This window comes from Spermophilus citellus, assembly GCF_964194105.1.
Source record: "Spermophilus citellus genome assembly, chromosome: 7".
Lineage (NCBI taxonomy): Eukaryota > Metazoa > Chordata > Mammalia > Rodentia > Sciuridae > Spermophilus > Spermophilus citellus.
The window spans coordinates 97122360-97140530 of record NC_138188.1 but is presented as its reverse complement, the minus strand read 5'-3'; the positions used below and the strand labels follow the sequence as shown (position 1 = coordinate 97140530).

General features: G+C 33.5%; 2 protein-coding genes across 13 annotated transcripts in view; both read right to left on the bottom strand.

Annotated features, from left to right (window-relative positions):
• Positions 1 to 1138: 1138 nt before the first annotated feature.
• On the bottom strand, positions 1139 to 13428 carry ABHD10 (abhydrolase domain containing 10, depalmitoylase). Its single transcript, XM_081300847.1, has 5 exons — positions 13198 to 13428; positions 11036 to 11219; positions 6133 to 6244; positions 5644 to 5781; positions 1139 to 1811 (listed from the first exon to the last, which is right to left on the bottom strand). Exons 1-5 carry the CDS (start codon positions 13337 to 13339, stop codon positions 1476 to 1478), a joined length of 912 nt encoding a protein of 303 aa, XP_081156973.1. The 5' UTR covers positions 13340 to 13428; the 3' UTR covers positions 1139 to 1475.
• A 642-nt stretch (positions 13429 to 14070) lies between these two features.
• The window catches only part of PHLDB2 (pleckstrin homology like domain family B member 2), a 98259-nt gene continuing 94158 nt past the window's right edge, over positions 14071 to 18171 (bottom strand). For all 12 annotated transcript variants that reach the window (XM_081300842.1, XM_081300841.1, XM_081300840.1 and 9 more), the window contains one exon: positions 14071 to 17724. In XM_081300842.1, the coding sequence (XP_081156968.1) occupies positions 17584 to 17724 (141 nt within the window). In that variant the 3' untranslated portion in view covers positions 14071 to 17583. The remainder of the gene's footprint in view (positions 17725 to 18171) is intronic.

The window sequence follows — 18171 nt, the reverse complement described above, 5'->3', positions numbered from 1 at the left end:
ACAGGATTCAGTATGTAGTTCTAATCACAGCTATGATTTACTACAATGAAAAGGACACATAGCTAAATTAGCAAAGGAAAAAGACACATGTGATGAATGAAATCTGGGAAAACTAGGTGCATGCTTTCAAGAATCCTTGAAGTGGAGTCACAAAGGTTGAATTTAGTTTGCCAAACAATGAGTTTTTATAGCAGCATGTGAAATTTTTTGCCAGGAATAGATCAATATTCTGGACTTCCAAGTGTTCAGCACAAACCAAATTTTGTGCACAGTTTAGGCACAGTGAACTGCTCCAATCAGATGTGAGAATAGTGGGAGCTCCCTGAAATTCAAGTTCCTAGAAAACAGCCATGGGCCAACCAACCTTCTAAAGCAGGTCTCTAGAGATAATCAGTCTGCTCTTAACACCTTTCTAAACAGCAATTTTATCTAAACCTTTTTCCTGCAATGCTTATAAATACTGTTTCTTAAAATTGTCCTTTGAATCAGTTTACTATATTCTGAATCCCTCATTATCAAGTTAAATAAGTCTTTACACATGCTCATTTCATATGAGTCATGTTGTCAACTTTATAAAAATTTTACTTTGAAATAATCCAAACAGCAAAAGTCAAGTCTAGCCAAAATTAACAGCTAAAAACTACCAACTCAATATTATCAAGGCTGACTACTAAAAAAGTTATACTTTTTAAAAAACCCTTTGTACTTGCATTTTATATTTTCCCCCCTGATTCTCTACACTTCAGAAAGCCCTTAAGTGGCAATCACTTGGCTATTTGTACTTAGGGCACAAATTAATAAAAAGTATTTCTGCAAGTGGGCAATATTAAAAAGATCAATTTCCTCTTTAGTTTTTACCAATCATAATATATACAAATGCTACATTAAGATGAATTTCCCATTTAAATAAATGACATGTAGTCAAAATTTAGAAATTATTTTATATCACTGTAAAAAGCTATGAGCCTTTAAAAGACTAAAAACCTTAATTTTAAATTCAAATGATATTCTTATTTTTGAACTTTCTTATGCTTTAGACATTTCAAATTTATTTCAATAAACATCTTCCTATTTTTTGTGAACTGCATTTTAAAATCAGAATTTTATAAATTTCCATTTATAAATGTGGCAAACAAAACCCAAAATATTCAAATTTTATTAATAATAGAACATAAGAATTGGCAAGGCTAACATATACATAAGGAAAGTAAACATCTCTTGAATAAAAAATAGGAAATATTTTAACGAAAAAAAGTCAAAGATTGAAGGAAGAAGAAATTTTTCTAAACAGCAGCCGGTACTTCCATCACAATGTGTATTAGTTGTGCAAAGACATAATTAAATAAATACTTTTCTGATATTTACAAAATAGAGGTAAGAGGGAAAAACCTACAGTATAAGGGTCTTTGATTTGCTGTATTGCTTTCAATCTTCTGAATAATTTACATACCTATTAAAAATGTGATTCTAGTGAACTACGTTGAAAGCTTATCAATCAAGTCATCAATAGTATAAACAAGAAGTTGAATGTCTGCTTTTTCCTTCATTCTATGATCACTATGTTTTCGGAGGATGACATCTACATCTTTGCTGACGACTTGGTCAGCAACTTGCATAGATGTATGCCAAGGTACGATGTCATCCTTCATGCCATGGAGTAATCTTATAGGGCAGTTCACAGGAATTGGACTATGTAACAAGCAGTGGTGTTCTGCTTCCTTAATGAAACTGTACGGAATGTGATAAAATCCTTCTTCATGATATTTTGATGGCATGGACCACACACCTTTTATCTCCACTTCCTTTTTTACCTATTGGGAAAAATTAGAAAAAAAAGCATGTAAGTAACATTAACACATGCAATAGGCTTTGTCTCAGGAAAGCAGACCTTGCATAAGAGGACAAAAATATAACAATAATAATTATCAAAAATTAAATATTATAGGGCTGGATTGTGGCTCAGAAGTAGAGCGCTCGCCTAGCACGCATGAGGCACTGAGTTCAATCCTCAGTACCATATAAAAATAAAGATATGTGTCTACCTATAACTAAAAAATAAATATTTAGAAAAATGCTATGTGCAAGGTGCTATGATAGGTACTTTACACATATTATTTCATAAGATTTTGATAAGAATTCTATTATCATTCCATTTTTATAAAAGTAGATATTAAGGTTTAGAGAAATCAGAAATTATGTTTGGAGTTCAAAGTGAATGTTATGGCTATGAATCAAATTTAGATTTATCTAACTTTATCATACTGCTTAAATCAGTTATCACTTCACTCCAACTGAAAAGGGCAATAAGAGAAAAGTACAATAATTTCTAGGAATCAGTCCAAGAATACACTTATATTTACTTAAAATCAGATCTTAGAATAAAAGTTGTTTAAATTTCAAAATCGTAAAATGAAAAGAAACCATAAGAAGTATGTAGAATGGGTATGGAATACAGGAAAAATCCAGCATAGAATTAAAAATGAAAAATAAGACAGAAATGAACACATGTTCATGCAATTTTAGGCTGAAGGTAAAATGTATAGTTTTTACTTTTCAGCATTTTAGAAATGAGAAAAAAAAATAGCTTGGTTTGAATAACACAGAAGTCTTCCAAATACTTCCTGAAAAACTTAAAAATATATTTTCTACATTTATTCCCTTAAAATGAAATATTATATGTTCTATAAATCCTTTTGAGAATTTCTAATTTTGAGATTATAATTTATCTCATTTTTTCAAATTAAAAATTAGAACTTTCAATGAATAACATATACTTATTAATCACAGCAAATATAAGCAAGTACACTGAAAAAAATCACTATCTATAATCCTACTTCATGGAAATAACAATCCTTTTTATTCTGACTTTCAGGATTTTTATGCACTTGGTTTTTATATATGTAATATGTAAAATATGTTACTTATTACATATCCATATACAATTTTCTATAATACTTTATTAATTTAATATTATTCCTGGGTTTTTCAAAATTCTAGTTTTTAAAGGCTGCAGAATAGTCTACTATGATCAACTTAAAATAATTAGCTTGACCATTCCCATATTATTATTCACTGAATATCTTTAAAAGAAAAGATCTGTACATAATATCTGAAAGCTGTGCTTCTCAGTATGTCTCCAAATGATTTTAAATTAATGAAAATTCTATAAGATAAAAAAATGTATGACTCTATTAATACATGGGGTTTTCTGTAGTAAAACAACATACAAACCAAATGTTTAAAAGAAAAATGATATTCAGTCATCTTCAAGCAAGATTGTTCATTAATTTGTATATTTCAGTAATTAAAACTTAGTTCCATTGGCTATTGACTGATATAGAAGCTAGGCTAATTACTGAGACACTGAATTAATAATATTCACATTACGCACCCTGACCCCCAACTATCTGTTATCTACCACTGAATTAAATGAATATATTTCATTTCAAGAACAAGTTATTAACTTTATAAAATATTTCATGTCCCAAACTCTCAAAAACAAAAAGTTCAAAAATAGCAAAAACAGTATTATCCCAAGAAAACATTCAGTATATGTAATTTTTATACCAAGAAGAAATTATCATCAAGGCAATGTGATCTTCAGAAGCTTAGATTCAAAACAGCTGTGCATCCTGTCTGAGGAGATGATTAGCAGCAGTTATGAGAGAGATCAAGTTCCAAGGCAAACAATGAGAAATGTTGAGTTTAAAATTCCCAAAGTCAAAAACGATGTAAAATTCTCTCCTGTTCTCTTAACATTGCTATGGCTAGCTATTTGTGTGGAAAAGAGACAGTGGTCCCAGTATCCCTGCTCTTTCCTTTTACATGCTTATAAATCAACAACTTTGCTAATGTGATCTAGAATTAGCAAATATATGCCCTGATCTTCAGACTAGAGGTCTATACAGTCATTAGGGACTATACACCGAATCCTCATGCTGAGTGATGTGGATACACGTATACAAAAGCAAATGTACATAGATCTTGTCCTATGTACTACAAAATAAAAATGTTTTTAACTCCTTTTCATTCTGCCACATTTTTGAGATAATTTATGAGAACTGTATTATTGAGACAAGTAAATGGAGTCAAGGGTCCAGTGTTTAGATGCACAAAATAGTAGGAAAAGCATGAGGACTGAGCAACAACTATGTACAAGTGTAAAAAAAAGAAAAGAAAAGAAAGAAAACATTTCAGAAATAAGAGCTAAGTGCAAGGAAGATGTAATTTTAGCCCTGATAGGAAATAATAGGCGGAGTCTGACTAGACAGACAATATTTCTTAAGAAGCTAAGAACGTGAACTAAGAACAAACTTAGAACAGATAATATACGGCACAGATTGCAATGCTGAACTTGAGGTAAAAGTCAATGACATTCTACTATTCAATACTACATACTTTATTATCTTCTTTTTATTTCTTTCTTTCCTTCTCTTTCTGAATTCTCTATAGCAGTGGTTCTCAAATTTTACTCTGGTGGCCTGTTAATACAAATTACTAGATCCACATCCTCAATTTCTAATTCATGGTAAAGCTCAAGCTCAGAAATTTGCATTCTTATCAAGTTCTGAGGTGATGACTATCTGCTTGACTGGGGAGTGTACTTTTAAAACCATTGTTCTTGATTGTTTTTTCGTCTTTAATTTCTGTGCCTTGACCTGCCAGGAGCTTAGTCCCACATCTGAAAATTTAGGTCTCTAGGAAAAAACAACCCAGGGAGAATTCAATTAATTAGAAAACACATAAAACTATACAAAAATAAGAACCTACTATTCATTATTTAATTTTTTATTGTTGAAAATAAATAATATGCTTAAACATATGGCCAAGAACAGAATGTAATAAAGTAGCTATCTTGACAGTTATTTCAAAAACCTCATTTGTATCATGATCTGCTAAAAAACATGCTAATAACAAAAAGCCCCTCTTCCCCCTGCCTAAGAATTTGGAGTAGAAAAAGAATGCTACTATGTAACTAATCCAGAATGACAAATTTTATCTGTATGCACTGATTTTTGGCTGATGTCTGTCTGTCCCGAAGATCTGGGGCTGCTTTCAGGCTAAAACAAATTTTAAATTGTTTAGTTCAGTTTAAAACAGTAGTGGGAATAGGTAGTACTTACCTAAATGCCACAAAGTTAAGGAGGCACAAAAGTAGTTCATGATATGTGATCCAAACACATAAATGCGATTAATAAAGAAAGTCTTCTTACTTAGTGAGACCCTGTCTCAAAATAAAAATATAGTAAAAAAAAAAAAAAAAGGGCTGGGGATATGGTTCAGTGGTAATGCACAATATGTCCCTGGATTCAACTCCCAGTACAAAAAAAAAAAAAAAAAAAAAAAAAAAAAAAAAAAAGGCAAAGAAAGTCTTCGTAAAAAATAAATCACAAAGTATGATTTTATTATTAATATGGCTCAAATATTTGGAAGAATGACTTGAAAGGAACTGTAAAGGAAACCTTAAGCAAGAGACCAAACAAACTTTGTAAAGAGACCATACAAAAAAATCAGGTAAGATAAAAGATGAGCCAACATGATGTCAAGTGACAGATGATACATAAACCAATATTCAAAAAAAGATAAATTAGAAGAATGATAGGAGGTATACCTCTGGGTTTACCAAAGTGACCTGTGACTCACCTCAACAGGAAGCTGATTAAACTGTGTCACTAGGCCATCTGCAGCTGTAGCTACACCAATAAGAGCCACGACCTTATCTGGCCGTGCAACTGCAGCATGAAGCATAAGCCATCCACCAAGGCTAGATCCAACAAGTATCTAAGAATAAAATTATATTACCATTTTAGAGAGGAATGTTTGTAAGGGAAGTAGTTTAATATAAATATATGTATTTTTTTCTTCTATATACACATAGCTACCAGACTTTTAATATTTGGCACAAAGTAAAATTCAATTATAATTAACTCTGTAGAAATATTAGGCAAAAATTTTGAAAATAAAATTCATACAATGAAAAGTAAATTATTTTTTTTATTAGAAAGTTAAAAATGATGGAAAATGTTAAATCAAAATTGTTCATAAAACATTGTTAAACATTTAAAATATTAAATTTTCATATCTATCATGAGACTATAATTTATAATTATCATCTTTAATAAAAACAGTCACCTGTGGTCCTTCAGCTAATTCATCAATTATAGAAAGAACATCTTTTCTCCATTTCCCCACTGTGCATTCTTCTGATTTGCCATCCGAACTTCCAACTCCTGAGTAATCAAACCTGAAAAAAAAAATACATTTATACCTAAATGTTTATTTATCTCTGTATATCTGCTTCTTTAATTTTGAAGATGGTACATTCGTTGTTATTAAAATATCAAAAATATAGTGAAAAATCATAGTATATATATTTTAGCAAATTGTATTGGCTTAACCTTCAAATATCTTCCATTTCCAATCACTTCTTACCTGCTCCACAGCTAGCCCAACTCATTATCACCTTTCAAATGGACTAATAAAAAATCTTTCCATAAATCTCCTGGTTTCTATTTTCCACTTGCATATTCTATTCTCCCCATAGAAATCAGAGTGACCATTTTTAAACAAATACATGTGTTACACAAACCTTCCAAAGGCTTTCTATAATCTTCAATAAAACCCAAAGTCCTTACCATATTTTGGACCCTGACCAATTTTTTTTATTAGAAATCTTATCTCTTACTGTTCTTTTTCCCTCCCTCCCAACTGTATTCTCTCTTCCTTTACTGAATTCAAGGAACACAACATCCACTTCCCTGCCTCATCAGCTTTCCTTTCTACATGGTATATTCTCTCTCCAGATATCCATCGAGTTGCTCTCTCACTTCATTCAGGCCTCTGGCTCTAATATTATACCCCCAGGAAAATTTTCTCTGGCTGTTCAATCATTAAAATTATGCTTCTTTCATCATTCTGTATTTCCTTACTGTTTTATTTTCTTCATAGCACTTATACTTGACAGATAAGACACTTGATCATTGATTTGTGGCCTGTCTTCCACACTGGAATGAAGGCTTCAAATGGGCCCACAGTTTGTTTTGTTTACTCCCGCTTTCCCAGTGTCTAGATCAGTACTTTGTAAGTGGTAAATGTTCAATACATATTTGCTGAATTAATGGTAAGGAAGGAGATCAGAATCAAATTCATCATTATGAACCTATACATTTCTCTTTGTAACTTTCTAGGTATCCAGGGGCAGTTTATATAATCTGTAAATTTTAATTCTCCCTTCAGGTCCCAATTCAATAAATCATGAAGTATCAATACCATGCCCACAGATTATCCTAAACCCCAGTCATATTAAACTTTTCCCATTTCCCAGACAAGTCCTTTCATAACTCTGAGCCTTTGCATACTGTTCTACTATTTACAAAGCCTTCTTTCCCTGCCCAAACTCCTAGCTGTTCTTTAAGTCACATCATATAAACTTGTTTTTCTCTCTGCATTCTTTCAATAGATAGAGAAACCTCACTGAATTTAACATCTACTAAATGAATAAAACTGGAAAGAAAAAGAAAAATTACTTTATTCAAATATCAAAGTTTTCTTGCTTTTCTGATTCTGAAAATCTAGTGAAAACCAGTGAATCTTTGTTATTAGAGTATATGAAATTATTTTATTATTAATTTTATTTTTAAGTGATAAAAATAAAGAAAGCTGGGTACGGTGGTGCACACTTGTAATCCCAGCAGCTCAGGAGGCTGAGGCAGGAGGGTTGCATGTTCAAAGCCAGCCCCAGCAAAGACGAGGTGCTAAACAACTCAGTGAGACCCTGTCTCTTAAAAATATACAAAATAGGACTGGGGATGCAGCTCAGTAGTCAAGTGGCTCTGAGTTCAATCCCCAGGTGCCCAAACAAAGAAACAGAAATTTACATTTTCTTTAGGTTTGAAATTAAATGGCTTCATATCTTTGGGAAATCTGAACAAGGCTGTTACTATAGTCTAAAACATAGTTATTGTTCCATCATCAATCCAGGGTACCCAGAAGATCAACTAAGGAGAAGAGTGCACTGGATTTCCTTTCTTCCCTCCTTGGTGGGCAATGAGGTATCATTATATGCTGCATCTTTTACAACTACCTTCCAAATATATGGAGAGGATGCAAAATACTTGTGAAGCTCCTTTATGAAAAAAATATAAGCATACCTCAGAGATACTGCAGGTTCAGCTCCCCACCACCATAATAAAAAGAATATTACAATAAAGAGAGTCACACAACTTTTTGGCTTCCCAGTGCATATAAAAGTTAGGCTTATGTTATATGGTGGTCAATTAAGTATGCAATAGCAGTATGTCTAAAAGAAAGTACATAACTTGATTAAAAAATTTTATTGCTAAAAATGACATCTGAATCGTTGGAAAAATGATGCTGAAACACTTGCTTGGTGCAGGGTGGCCATTAACTTTGAAGCTGTAAAATATGCATTAATACATTTAGTGATGCTAATAGGTTACAAATAAAAAATATATAGCTCCCTCTTGCTGCATCTTAATCCAGAGACAAAGGATACTAATTCAAACAATTTAGTATTTTTAAAACATTTTTTTTTTCTGGTACCTGAGATCTTCCTGCCTTAGCTTCCTGAGTCACTGGGATTACAGGTATGTGCCACTGAGCCCAGCTATTTTTAAGACTTTTAAACAGCAATATAACTTTGTTCTAGCAACTTCAATTTTTCAGGGGCATAGGCCCAAATTAAAAATACCACTAGAAATAATTATGAGAATGCTAGCCTGAGCAGCATGTGTGTGTGTGTGTGTGTATGTATATGTGTGTGTATGTATATATATGTGTGTGTATATATGTGTGTGTGTTTCCTTGAATTCTGATGCAATTTTACTTTACATGCAATGTGATAAGACATTATGAAACCATTTTCACATGGCCATATGTACCATTTCTTATCTAATAAATTAATCACTTCATCTTAACATCTAAATTTTATAGTGAGAATTACAAAAAAAGTAAATTGAGAAATTAGGAAAAATATGTAAATTGAGGATAAAATTTCTTGTAGTAAACTAAAATGCAATCAATAGTTAATAGTGACTATACTGTAATGAAGTTTGATAAGGTCAAATAAAAAAACCTAATCAAATTAAAAATTTTAGTAAGTGGGCTATACTTTATAGTTATTGTTCCATCATCAAACAAGGTATAATTTATATTAGTATACCATCCAAAATGCAGAAAATTCACAGTATGTCTTAGAGGAACAGGTTATAGTTCTCACAGGCTCAGCTGAAATTTAAGAATCAGCAAAAAGGTGATTTGTTAATTCAAATTTGGGTGGGGGTCAAGAAATAGTAATAGCAATATTTGTGATATGATATTCTGCTAAGGGCAGCCTCCCTCCCTGGACAGAACTTCCCTCTTATTTAAATCTTAACTACTTTTCAGTGCTCCTTTATGAGGTCTTTTCTATCCACTTCAATCCTCAGTTTTCTCTCACTTTACATAACTAAGTATGTTGCTCTTTTTTTTTAAACATTTATTTTTAGTTATAGGAGGACACAATATCTTTATTTTGTTTTTATGCGGTGCTGAGGATCGAACCTGGTGCCTCACTCATGGTAGGTGAGCACTCTACCTCTGAGCCATAACTCCAGCCCCAGTATGTTGCTCTTTTGACTATCACATTCTGATGAGTATTTCTGCCTAATTTCCTATCTGAATTGTCTCCACCCTGATTGAAAGAATCTTAAGGACAAGTACAATGTTTTATATTCTTATTATTCAGCACCCAGTATAATGCTAGAGACTATTTTCAAAAAAATACTTGTCTTCAGAATAAGTTAAGTTGGAAGAGATTTTAAAGAGCTCTGACCATGAAAATAATTCTGATAAATTGCTGGGAGGGAAAAAGACTAAATCCATATAATTTATATAAATTCTGCTAATAGGTTGAACAGAGAATATCTAGCTATATTTTATAGAACTACTGAATATTAGTAAAATTACTTTAAAAACTTAGGTGAATAGATTTTTGTGCAGTTAGTGCTAAAAAAAAAAACCCTCAGAAATTATATTTAACTTAACCTCCTTGTTTTGACAAAATTTGGTTCAGTGTTTATTGACTGACTTGTTTGTCACTATTACTGAAAGAATTTACTCTAGAACTCCAAATTCTTGAATTCCAGGCTAATACTCTTTTGACTAAACCATACTCTGCTATTAAATTAGATAATAAATAAGTGACTGTTACAGATAAACTTGACAACAAAGTGAACAAATTATTTTATTAATATGATTGCTGGGGTGAAAAATTAGGAAATGTAAAATTAATCTTCAGTTAAACACCACCAATCCCTATTTATGCTTATAAATATTAAGATTCAAGGACTGAAAAAAAAGAGAAAACTCAGCAAAAATGTGAATCATAGAACACTAATTTTACAATACTTTTAAGTACATAAATTACGTTACTTTGTGTTTATGTGTGTGATGCTGGAGATCTAACATGGGTTCACACTTAAGTATACTAAACACTCTTTTGCAACTAAGCTACAACCTCATCCCTGAATACATATTTTATTTTATTTTTTTTTTTAGAAAGATTGACATTTATTTTTTAGTTTTTTTCAAGGGACACAACATCTTTGTTTGTATGTGGTGCTGAGGATCGAACCCGGGCCGCACGCATGCCAGGCGAGCGTGCTACCGCTTGAGCCACATCCCCAGCCCTAAATACACATTTTAGAAAGCAATAAACAATGGTCAAATAAATCCTTGTGTCTCCAGGGGAAAACCACAATAAAATTAAAAGAGATTACAAGAAAGCCAACTAATATATCTGTTTTTGTTACATATCCTTTCCTACCACTATTGTCAGTCAGCACAAAGACCTTTTAAAAAGGTCTTTAAAGGTTGCTTTTACAGTCACCCTAAATCACAAGATGAAAGTTTACAGACCATTAAAATAAATTAATCTAGAAAAGTGTTGGCATTTACTTCAATTGGTTATAGCAGAAGTAATTCTCCACCACCATGCTAAATAATACCAATGTTCTCTGAAATGTTTTGTTCCTACCTTATACAGGCGTGACCTAGAGATTTGCAAAACTCCTCAATTGCCATTGCTTTTGTACCATTCATATCAGAACGATAGCCAGGAATGAAGATAACTCCTGGACTTTTGCCTTTTAGCCTCTTATAAGCCAGTTTGGGGAGGTCTTGTCGATTAAGGAAAGAGACTGATGTCTTCTGTCTGCAAACTAAACAAAGTACAAAAAACATAAATTATAATTTCTAAGTACATTTTTTTGAAAATCATATATAAAACTTTACCTTTCTTAACTCATTGATATTAAATACCATTTCATTTTGATAGGGGAAAAAACAGACTAAATTAACAAGTACTAAATTCATTAGTCATGGCATCTTTGTTTTACAACTTTGTCAAAACCAGTAACTTCAAGGTCCAATCTTCCAAATTACACAATGAAGTAGAAATTTCAAGTAAATAAAAGAGATACATCAAAAACCATTTTCCTATTGCTGCTATATAACCTATCCTCAACAGTGTTGATGAACATTAACTATACTAGTTAAAACCCTCTTTTCGGAGATTTTGTCATCTTTTTTATTGTTTGAGGAGTTTCACATCCTCTACTCTTTGAATTGCAAATATTTTTGGAAAGATTTCTCATAGGACTCTGCAAACACTTTGTTTATTTGTGTTGGTTTGGCTTTTCATGAATGATTCACACAGGTATTAGAATAATTTAATTAGAGCAGCACAAATGGTGAACTTTACAAAGTCAGTTCATTTCATTCTTTAAAAAAACGTTTTCCCTAGAATAAATCAATATTTGATTAAAAAGATCAAAAGATATAGTATTTAACACACACCCCTCTTTCTCCCTCCAAAGCCATTACATTTGTGTACTTCCTTATAATGTGGGGTCCTCCCCCACCCCACTAACCAATTTCTTTTACATTAAATGGAGCTTCCGCCACTTTCTTGCAGCTAGGGAAAACCTCTCAGTTCCCTCCATATATGCTGTGAAAACTTTCCCCATTTTGGATTTGTTATGTTTATTTTTAAAAAAGCTTATTTGAAGGCTTTAATGCTCTCCCTTTTACATATAAGCCTGTTTCAAAGTTTCAATATATAGAGAAATATGCCCAATTTAAAACCTTTGGTAAAAAACTGGGCCAGTTGTTGGTCAGCAATTGTATCAGCAATAATTGTCATCTTCCATTTCCTCAGTTAAGCACTCAAAAAACTCCTTTCTCTCATCTTCCAGTTATTATATTGGCTGCAGTTATTATATTGGCTGCATAAGAATTTCCCCAAGACAATTATAATTTATTTAAAGTGAATATATTCTTAACATCATATCCATTAATCATTTTTGTACAATAAAGATTAGCTGAAAGCTAGGTACATAAATGCTCAAAAAGTATTTACTAAACAGAAGAGTATACCCTTAATGAGCTTAATGAACGGACATTCTATACTTGGCTAGTACTTATACATAACACATACTTTTCGTTGTGTATAATTAAAGTTAAATTTACTATGTAAGTTTAACTTTTAAAATTAGAAACAAAAGCTCTCTACAATGACCAATTAATTACTATCCTAGATACCAAGCATCTGACAGCTATGTGATAAGGGTGTGAAAAGACAAAGGACAAAATTCAACAAGACTTTGTGTGTGTGTGTGTGTGTGTGTGTGTGTGTGTGTGTGTGTGTGTATGTGTATGAGAGTCTCTGATGTTTGATCCAAAAACGTGTTTCCTTTATGGCTCCCTCACTGAGTGGGAGCATCAAGAAAACAACACTACAAAATTAGGATTAAAGAGTGGCAGCTACACTTTTTAAAAGAACATGCCTCATATTTTAAGTTTCAAGTCATGGGAGGGCAGGTCTAAGTATTTTAAATCGTAAAGCCCCCAAAGCGAGTAATAACCAAGTGCATGCAGAAAAAGCAGGCAAGTAGAGGGCAGAAGCTCCTGAAACTGCAGGGAGTAAAAGGCCTTGGACCCGGGCTTCCAATACCCCAGGGCTCCAGCAGGGCTCTCCTCACAGACTCCACCAGAAATGTACAAAGCGCCTGGAGTACTAAGAAAAAAGGCAAAGCGCTTTTGAACGGAGCGCCAAAAATGCATTGCCCAGGAAATGACCGAACGCCGAGTGTTCGCGTTCGAAGGAACGCAGCTTACTCCCGCCTTTCGGACACTAACCTGGGAGCCACCGGGGCGCCCGCTGGGGCTTCCGTGGAAGTAACGCGCTGAGGCCACGGTGTGGGCCAAAGGAGACGGCTGCCCAGCTCCAGCTCCGACAGGGTACCCAGGCAGCCACAGCCGTCAAGCCCACAGCCGCCATCTTCCCAGCTGTCCCTGCGCCCAGCCGGCTTCTAGAGAGACGCAACACGCATAGCTCCCAGGCTGCGCATGCCCAGCTCACTGAGAGGCGGAACTTGGTAAACCTTGCTGCTCAGCTTTTTCCGCTCGGAAGAGCGCGCATGCGTAGAGCATCCGTCGCGCATCCCGTTCTTTCTACTGCATTGTTGTTTCTTCTTTAGGGAAATTTGCCTCTAACAGTTTGGAATACTTTGAGTGACCTCGAGAAGCTGCCTTCTCAGCTGGCTGCTGAAAGCTCGGAGAGGAACCACATCCGGAGTTTCTAGATAGGAAACCCTCTTATGGTTCGGAGGACCTTTGGGAGAGGAACCAAAAGGCTTGGTGCATCCCAAGTTCCCGTGACTTCATGACAGTCTTAACCTCCACCGAAAACGCCTCCAAGATGCGACCTTAATCCTGATGTGTAAATCTCTGATGTGAAATCAGACATCTTCTGGTTCCCTTGCCCATTTTCAAGTCATAGTATTTGTTCTAGTTTTTCATGTGCCTGCTGAATGATTGAATTATCTTGACCCCCGCTTCTTCCTATATGGAAGAATAACCTCAGCAGATTAAATCATCTAAATGGAAGAATAGGATTTAGAAGAGTAGATAATCTTTAGTAGAATATTTTATAATCCAGGAATAGAAGGGAATTTTTAAATTAATATTTGAAAACCCCAAATTATACAGAAAAATACATTTGATTGTATATGAATTTAGACATTTTTAATGGCAAGATACATTAAGTCCAATGAGAACCTAGGAAAAAACTAGGCTTTACAGCATAGATACATTGATTCTACTCAGTTTACTCTTAGAAATAAGAAAAACAATTTCCATAAATTGACCAACAGCATAGGCAGTTTATGTAAATAAACATGATGTCTAATTGAAAAAAAATGTGAATTTAAAAAATAACATATCACTTTTTTCCACCCCATCAGAGTGGCAGAAATTTTAAAAGGGCAACTATTTGCAAAGATGATGGAAACTATCATTTATGTATTGTTGCTGGGAGGGTGAAATGCTAAAATCTTGACAAGTAATCTGGCCACATTTAATACAATTTAAAATAAGCATTATTTTCAATGCCCTTTGGCCCAGTGCCCTCCCATTTGTGAGTACCTTATTGAAAACAAGAAACACAAGTCCATTATGATGCATGCTATCTACTACAGCACCATTTCTTGGAGGCAGACAAGGGAAAAAAATGAATGGACCATAGAAAAAAAGTTGGATAAATTATACAAGTGTTTCTGGACTAAAACTCTTGACATCCTTCAAAGTAATTCCTGAGGGCCACAGATATCAACCAATAAGGCCTTCTCTAATATTTTTCTGCTTAAAAGTCACTTAGTTGGTGTAATGCTTTGAGGTGAAACCACTTGACTATTTTTAATTATAAAATTTGGAGAAATGACTGGTACCAGAGCTAAAGGCAAATGTTGTATATAGTAAATCCAGCATGTCTTTGGGGTCTTAAGAACCTGTCCTGTTAGAATAGAACAAACTGGAAAAGTTGGATAAATAGAGACTGAATAGATCTCTTTCTTAAAAGGTATAATGTCGGGGTTGGAGCCGTAGCTCAGTGGCAGAGTGCTTTCCTAGCATGTGTGAGGCACTGGGTTTGATCCTCAGCACCACATAAAAATAAACAAATAAAGGCATTCTGTCCTTTTACAACGAAAAAAACAGTTGTAATATCTCCCAAATAGGAAGGACATAGAGTAAGGACTTAACTTCAGGACATACTACACAAGATGTTGAGCTATTTTGCTAGTTTTCCATTAGGCTACAAAGGGACTGAATTACAAGGTGATACCCAAGGAATGTCACTTCACCATCCCGAGTATTTTAACAACAAAACACTTCTCTTTTTTGTTTTTGGATAATTGCAAATGTTTCCAATGATTCCTCTTCCTTCTTTCCCCTTTATTTTTTCAGGTCTTTTGGTATTTTATGTGCAGCAAACTAGTGGCAATATTCATACTCTGAAAAATGCTGCACAGAAAAAGCAAACCCATTAATCATTTTCTTTGTTCATCCTAACCTAGCAATTCAGGAACATCTGTGGCTTAAGACAAGTGTAAATACTTTTCCTGACAGTGATGGACTTGATATTGACCAACTTGTTTTCATTCTGGCCATCTACTGTCAACGTTGCCTTCATTAACAACGGTGTGAAAGAACATATTGTTGAGGGCAGTTTCTCTTTCAGAAATCTGCTATCTTAATTTAGAGGGACAAATGAAGTACTCATCAAATAAAATCCCAAAGCTTTCCTTCACATTTGCATTTTTTTTTTCTTGTTGGATAGAAAGATAAGTAAACAGAGTCCTGGAAATCCACAGTTATTACTGCCTTCATGCGAGAAGACAATAAGATGTCAGAGTTTTTAAGTTTCATCTCATTTTGTAAGCAATAGCAATGTGGCCAGAGATCCTTCCAATTATTAGTTTTCAAGCTAAAAATCATAATGTTAGCACACAACAATCTTTATGTGGATTCTACAATTGATTTTTGCTGATTAATCAATCTCCCATCATGTTGCAGATAGGTAACTTCTTAATCAGAGAGGAGTTTACTTTCAAATGTGAAATCAGGTCAACATTTTAATCCAAACTCAATACATTTAACACACAAATTTAAAAGGTTTAAATCATGAAAATTGATTAGAATACCCTTACAATCCTATGGAGATAATACAGTACAGAAAAGTTTTGTCTTAATATTAACCAACAAAATCTCAACAATTGCATTTCAATCTCTTAGATCATTAATCAGTTTAAAGGTGATCTCTGTAAAATCAGATTTTAAAAATATCTTCTACAATCATGATTTTTGTCCTTCATTGTTCAAGTAAAATCTTGTGTCATCCAGTTGCAAAATCTTATTATTGGCAACAGGTACATATGTATACAGACTACATTGCAAAATAAAAAAGAAAATTGTACCCAATCAGGCCTGACGGATTTTATAGACACTTTTAAGCTAGTCATTTCCCCTTTGTAAGTTATGTCATTGTTTTCTACTTCTATTTATTTGCCATGTTTGGGAAAGAGTACATTCATACTTACAAACACACAAAACATGAAAAACTAGATTAAATGGCATCCGAAAAACCATTATAAAAGAGACTTGCCTGAAGTCATTTAATTCAACAAAAATTAATTTAACTCCAAAAAACAAAAGCTAAGTAAAAGAAATACATAATAAACTATTATAGAGAATGTTAAGTGAACTTTGCTTGCCTTTTTATAGAACTACACCATTTCTGTAAATAGGCATTTTAATTATTCTGTTCTTTGGCGAAAACAGAGCTATGATTTCAGAGTTAAGTCATGAGAGGCTGCAGTTAACAAGTATGCTCCATAACAATCCATAAAGAAAATATGCTACTGGTTGCCTTTACTCTCAGCATTGGGAATGGAGAAATCTTCAGCAAAATAAGTTCCTAACATCAAATGTTCTCTTTATTTAAAATTGTCCAATTTGAGAGAATGTCTGTTGTCTACAGGGGCTTTTTTTTTTTTAAACACACAGCTATTTTTTCTTCTTTTATAATAAATGGTTTACTATATATGTTTCATAGCTTATACTGATGATGACATTGCACTGTCAATTTCCACGACACTTAATGGCATCAAAATATCATTTTAAAATATAGAGCAACACCAAGTGCAGTTCACTACTTGAAACTACTACTGTTAAATAGAAGTCATGCCAAGTCTTTGGTTTTGGTGCAGTACTTAAAAATTAAGGCAAAATTCTTAAAGGACATTCTCCTCCAAGCCCTTATTTGCTTGTATTTATAAAATGCTGTTTTTTAAAAAGTCAGTTGATTACCAATAATGTCAATAGCAATGATTTGGATGCTAAAATAATTCCATATTTCCAAGTACATATATACAGACATTTTGTAAACTGTTATTCATTTCACCAAAACCAACAATTGATAAAAATAGTTCATATGAAATGTTCATATGTGATATTTATCAAAATAGTGTTTCTCACAGGAACTTTAATTCTTTTGCTATGTATGATCAAACTTTGAATTAAGCTTCTTCTTTCTTTTTACAAAAGACTTCCCAATAAGAAAAGAGTTCTGAGCGTGTACAGTTAAAGGAGGGGTGTGTCAGGTCATTCCATCTGAGATTGCATATGGCTTCATTCTTGTATGGGATTATTGCAGTCTGCCCTGAAGTGGACGATTTCTTCTATTCACTACAACAAGAAGTGAGTGTATCCTTCTGCCCCGGTAACTATCACATCCATCCAGATCCTCATGGCTTCGGGTGATGGGGCCACCATATAATAGATTCTGTCATGCGTCTTGACACTAAAGGTGAGTAATGGATTAGGGCTCTAAATTCCAAAAACAAAAAGAATGTCAAACAAGCATCTTGAAGTTATAACAGTAAGTACAAAGACGTGTGAAGGGTTCTTCCTCTTTAAATGTTCCTCCTTATAGAAATTTATATTTTTAATTAACTATAACTCCCATGCCAACTCCCAATGCCTTTCTCAGGATTGACCATCTTTCTGGTCTTTCCGCACATGATATCTCACACAGAGCTAATTACTAGTGATTAGTTTATAAAGCTTGGTACCTAGCTGGTAAGAGGTACGTAATAAGTGGTGGCTGGTATTCTTAGCTCTATTAAGATCTTATTAAACTACCATTCCCCTCATAACTTCTTTCCCTTTCAAAAAGCAATATCCTACTTATTTTAATGTTAATTTTCCAGCACCATCCTGATCATATCTATTTGTTATTCTGGAACAAGTAAATTGCTTAAAATCCAAAAATAT

Bases quoted from the DNA above. Each gene is read 5' to 3' on its own strand.
- ABHD10 (XM_081300847.1), bottom strand. From the start codon at position 13,339: ATGGCGGCTGTGGGCTTGACGGCTGTGGCTGCCTGGGTACCCTGTCGG. The intron at 11,220-13,197 runs GTTAGTGTCCGA...TACTTTGTTTAG, and splicing joins GGCGCCCCGGTGGCTCCCAG to TTTGCAGACAGAAGACATCA. The intron at 6,245-11,035 runs GTAGGAACAAAA...TTTTTTTTTCAG, and splicing joins CTAGGTCACGCCTGTATAAG to GTTTGATTACTCAGGAGTTG.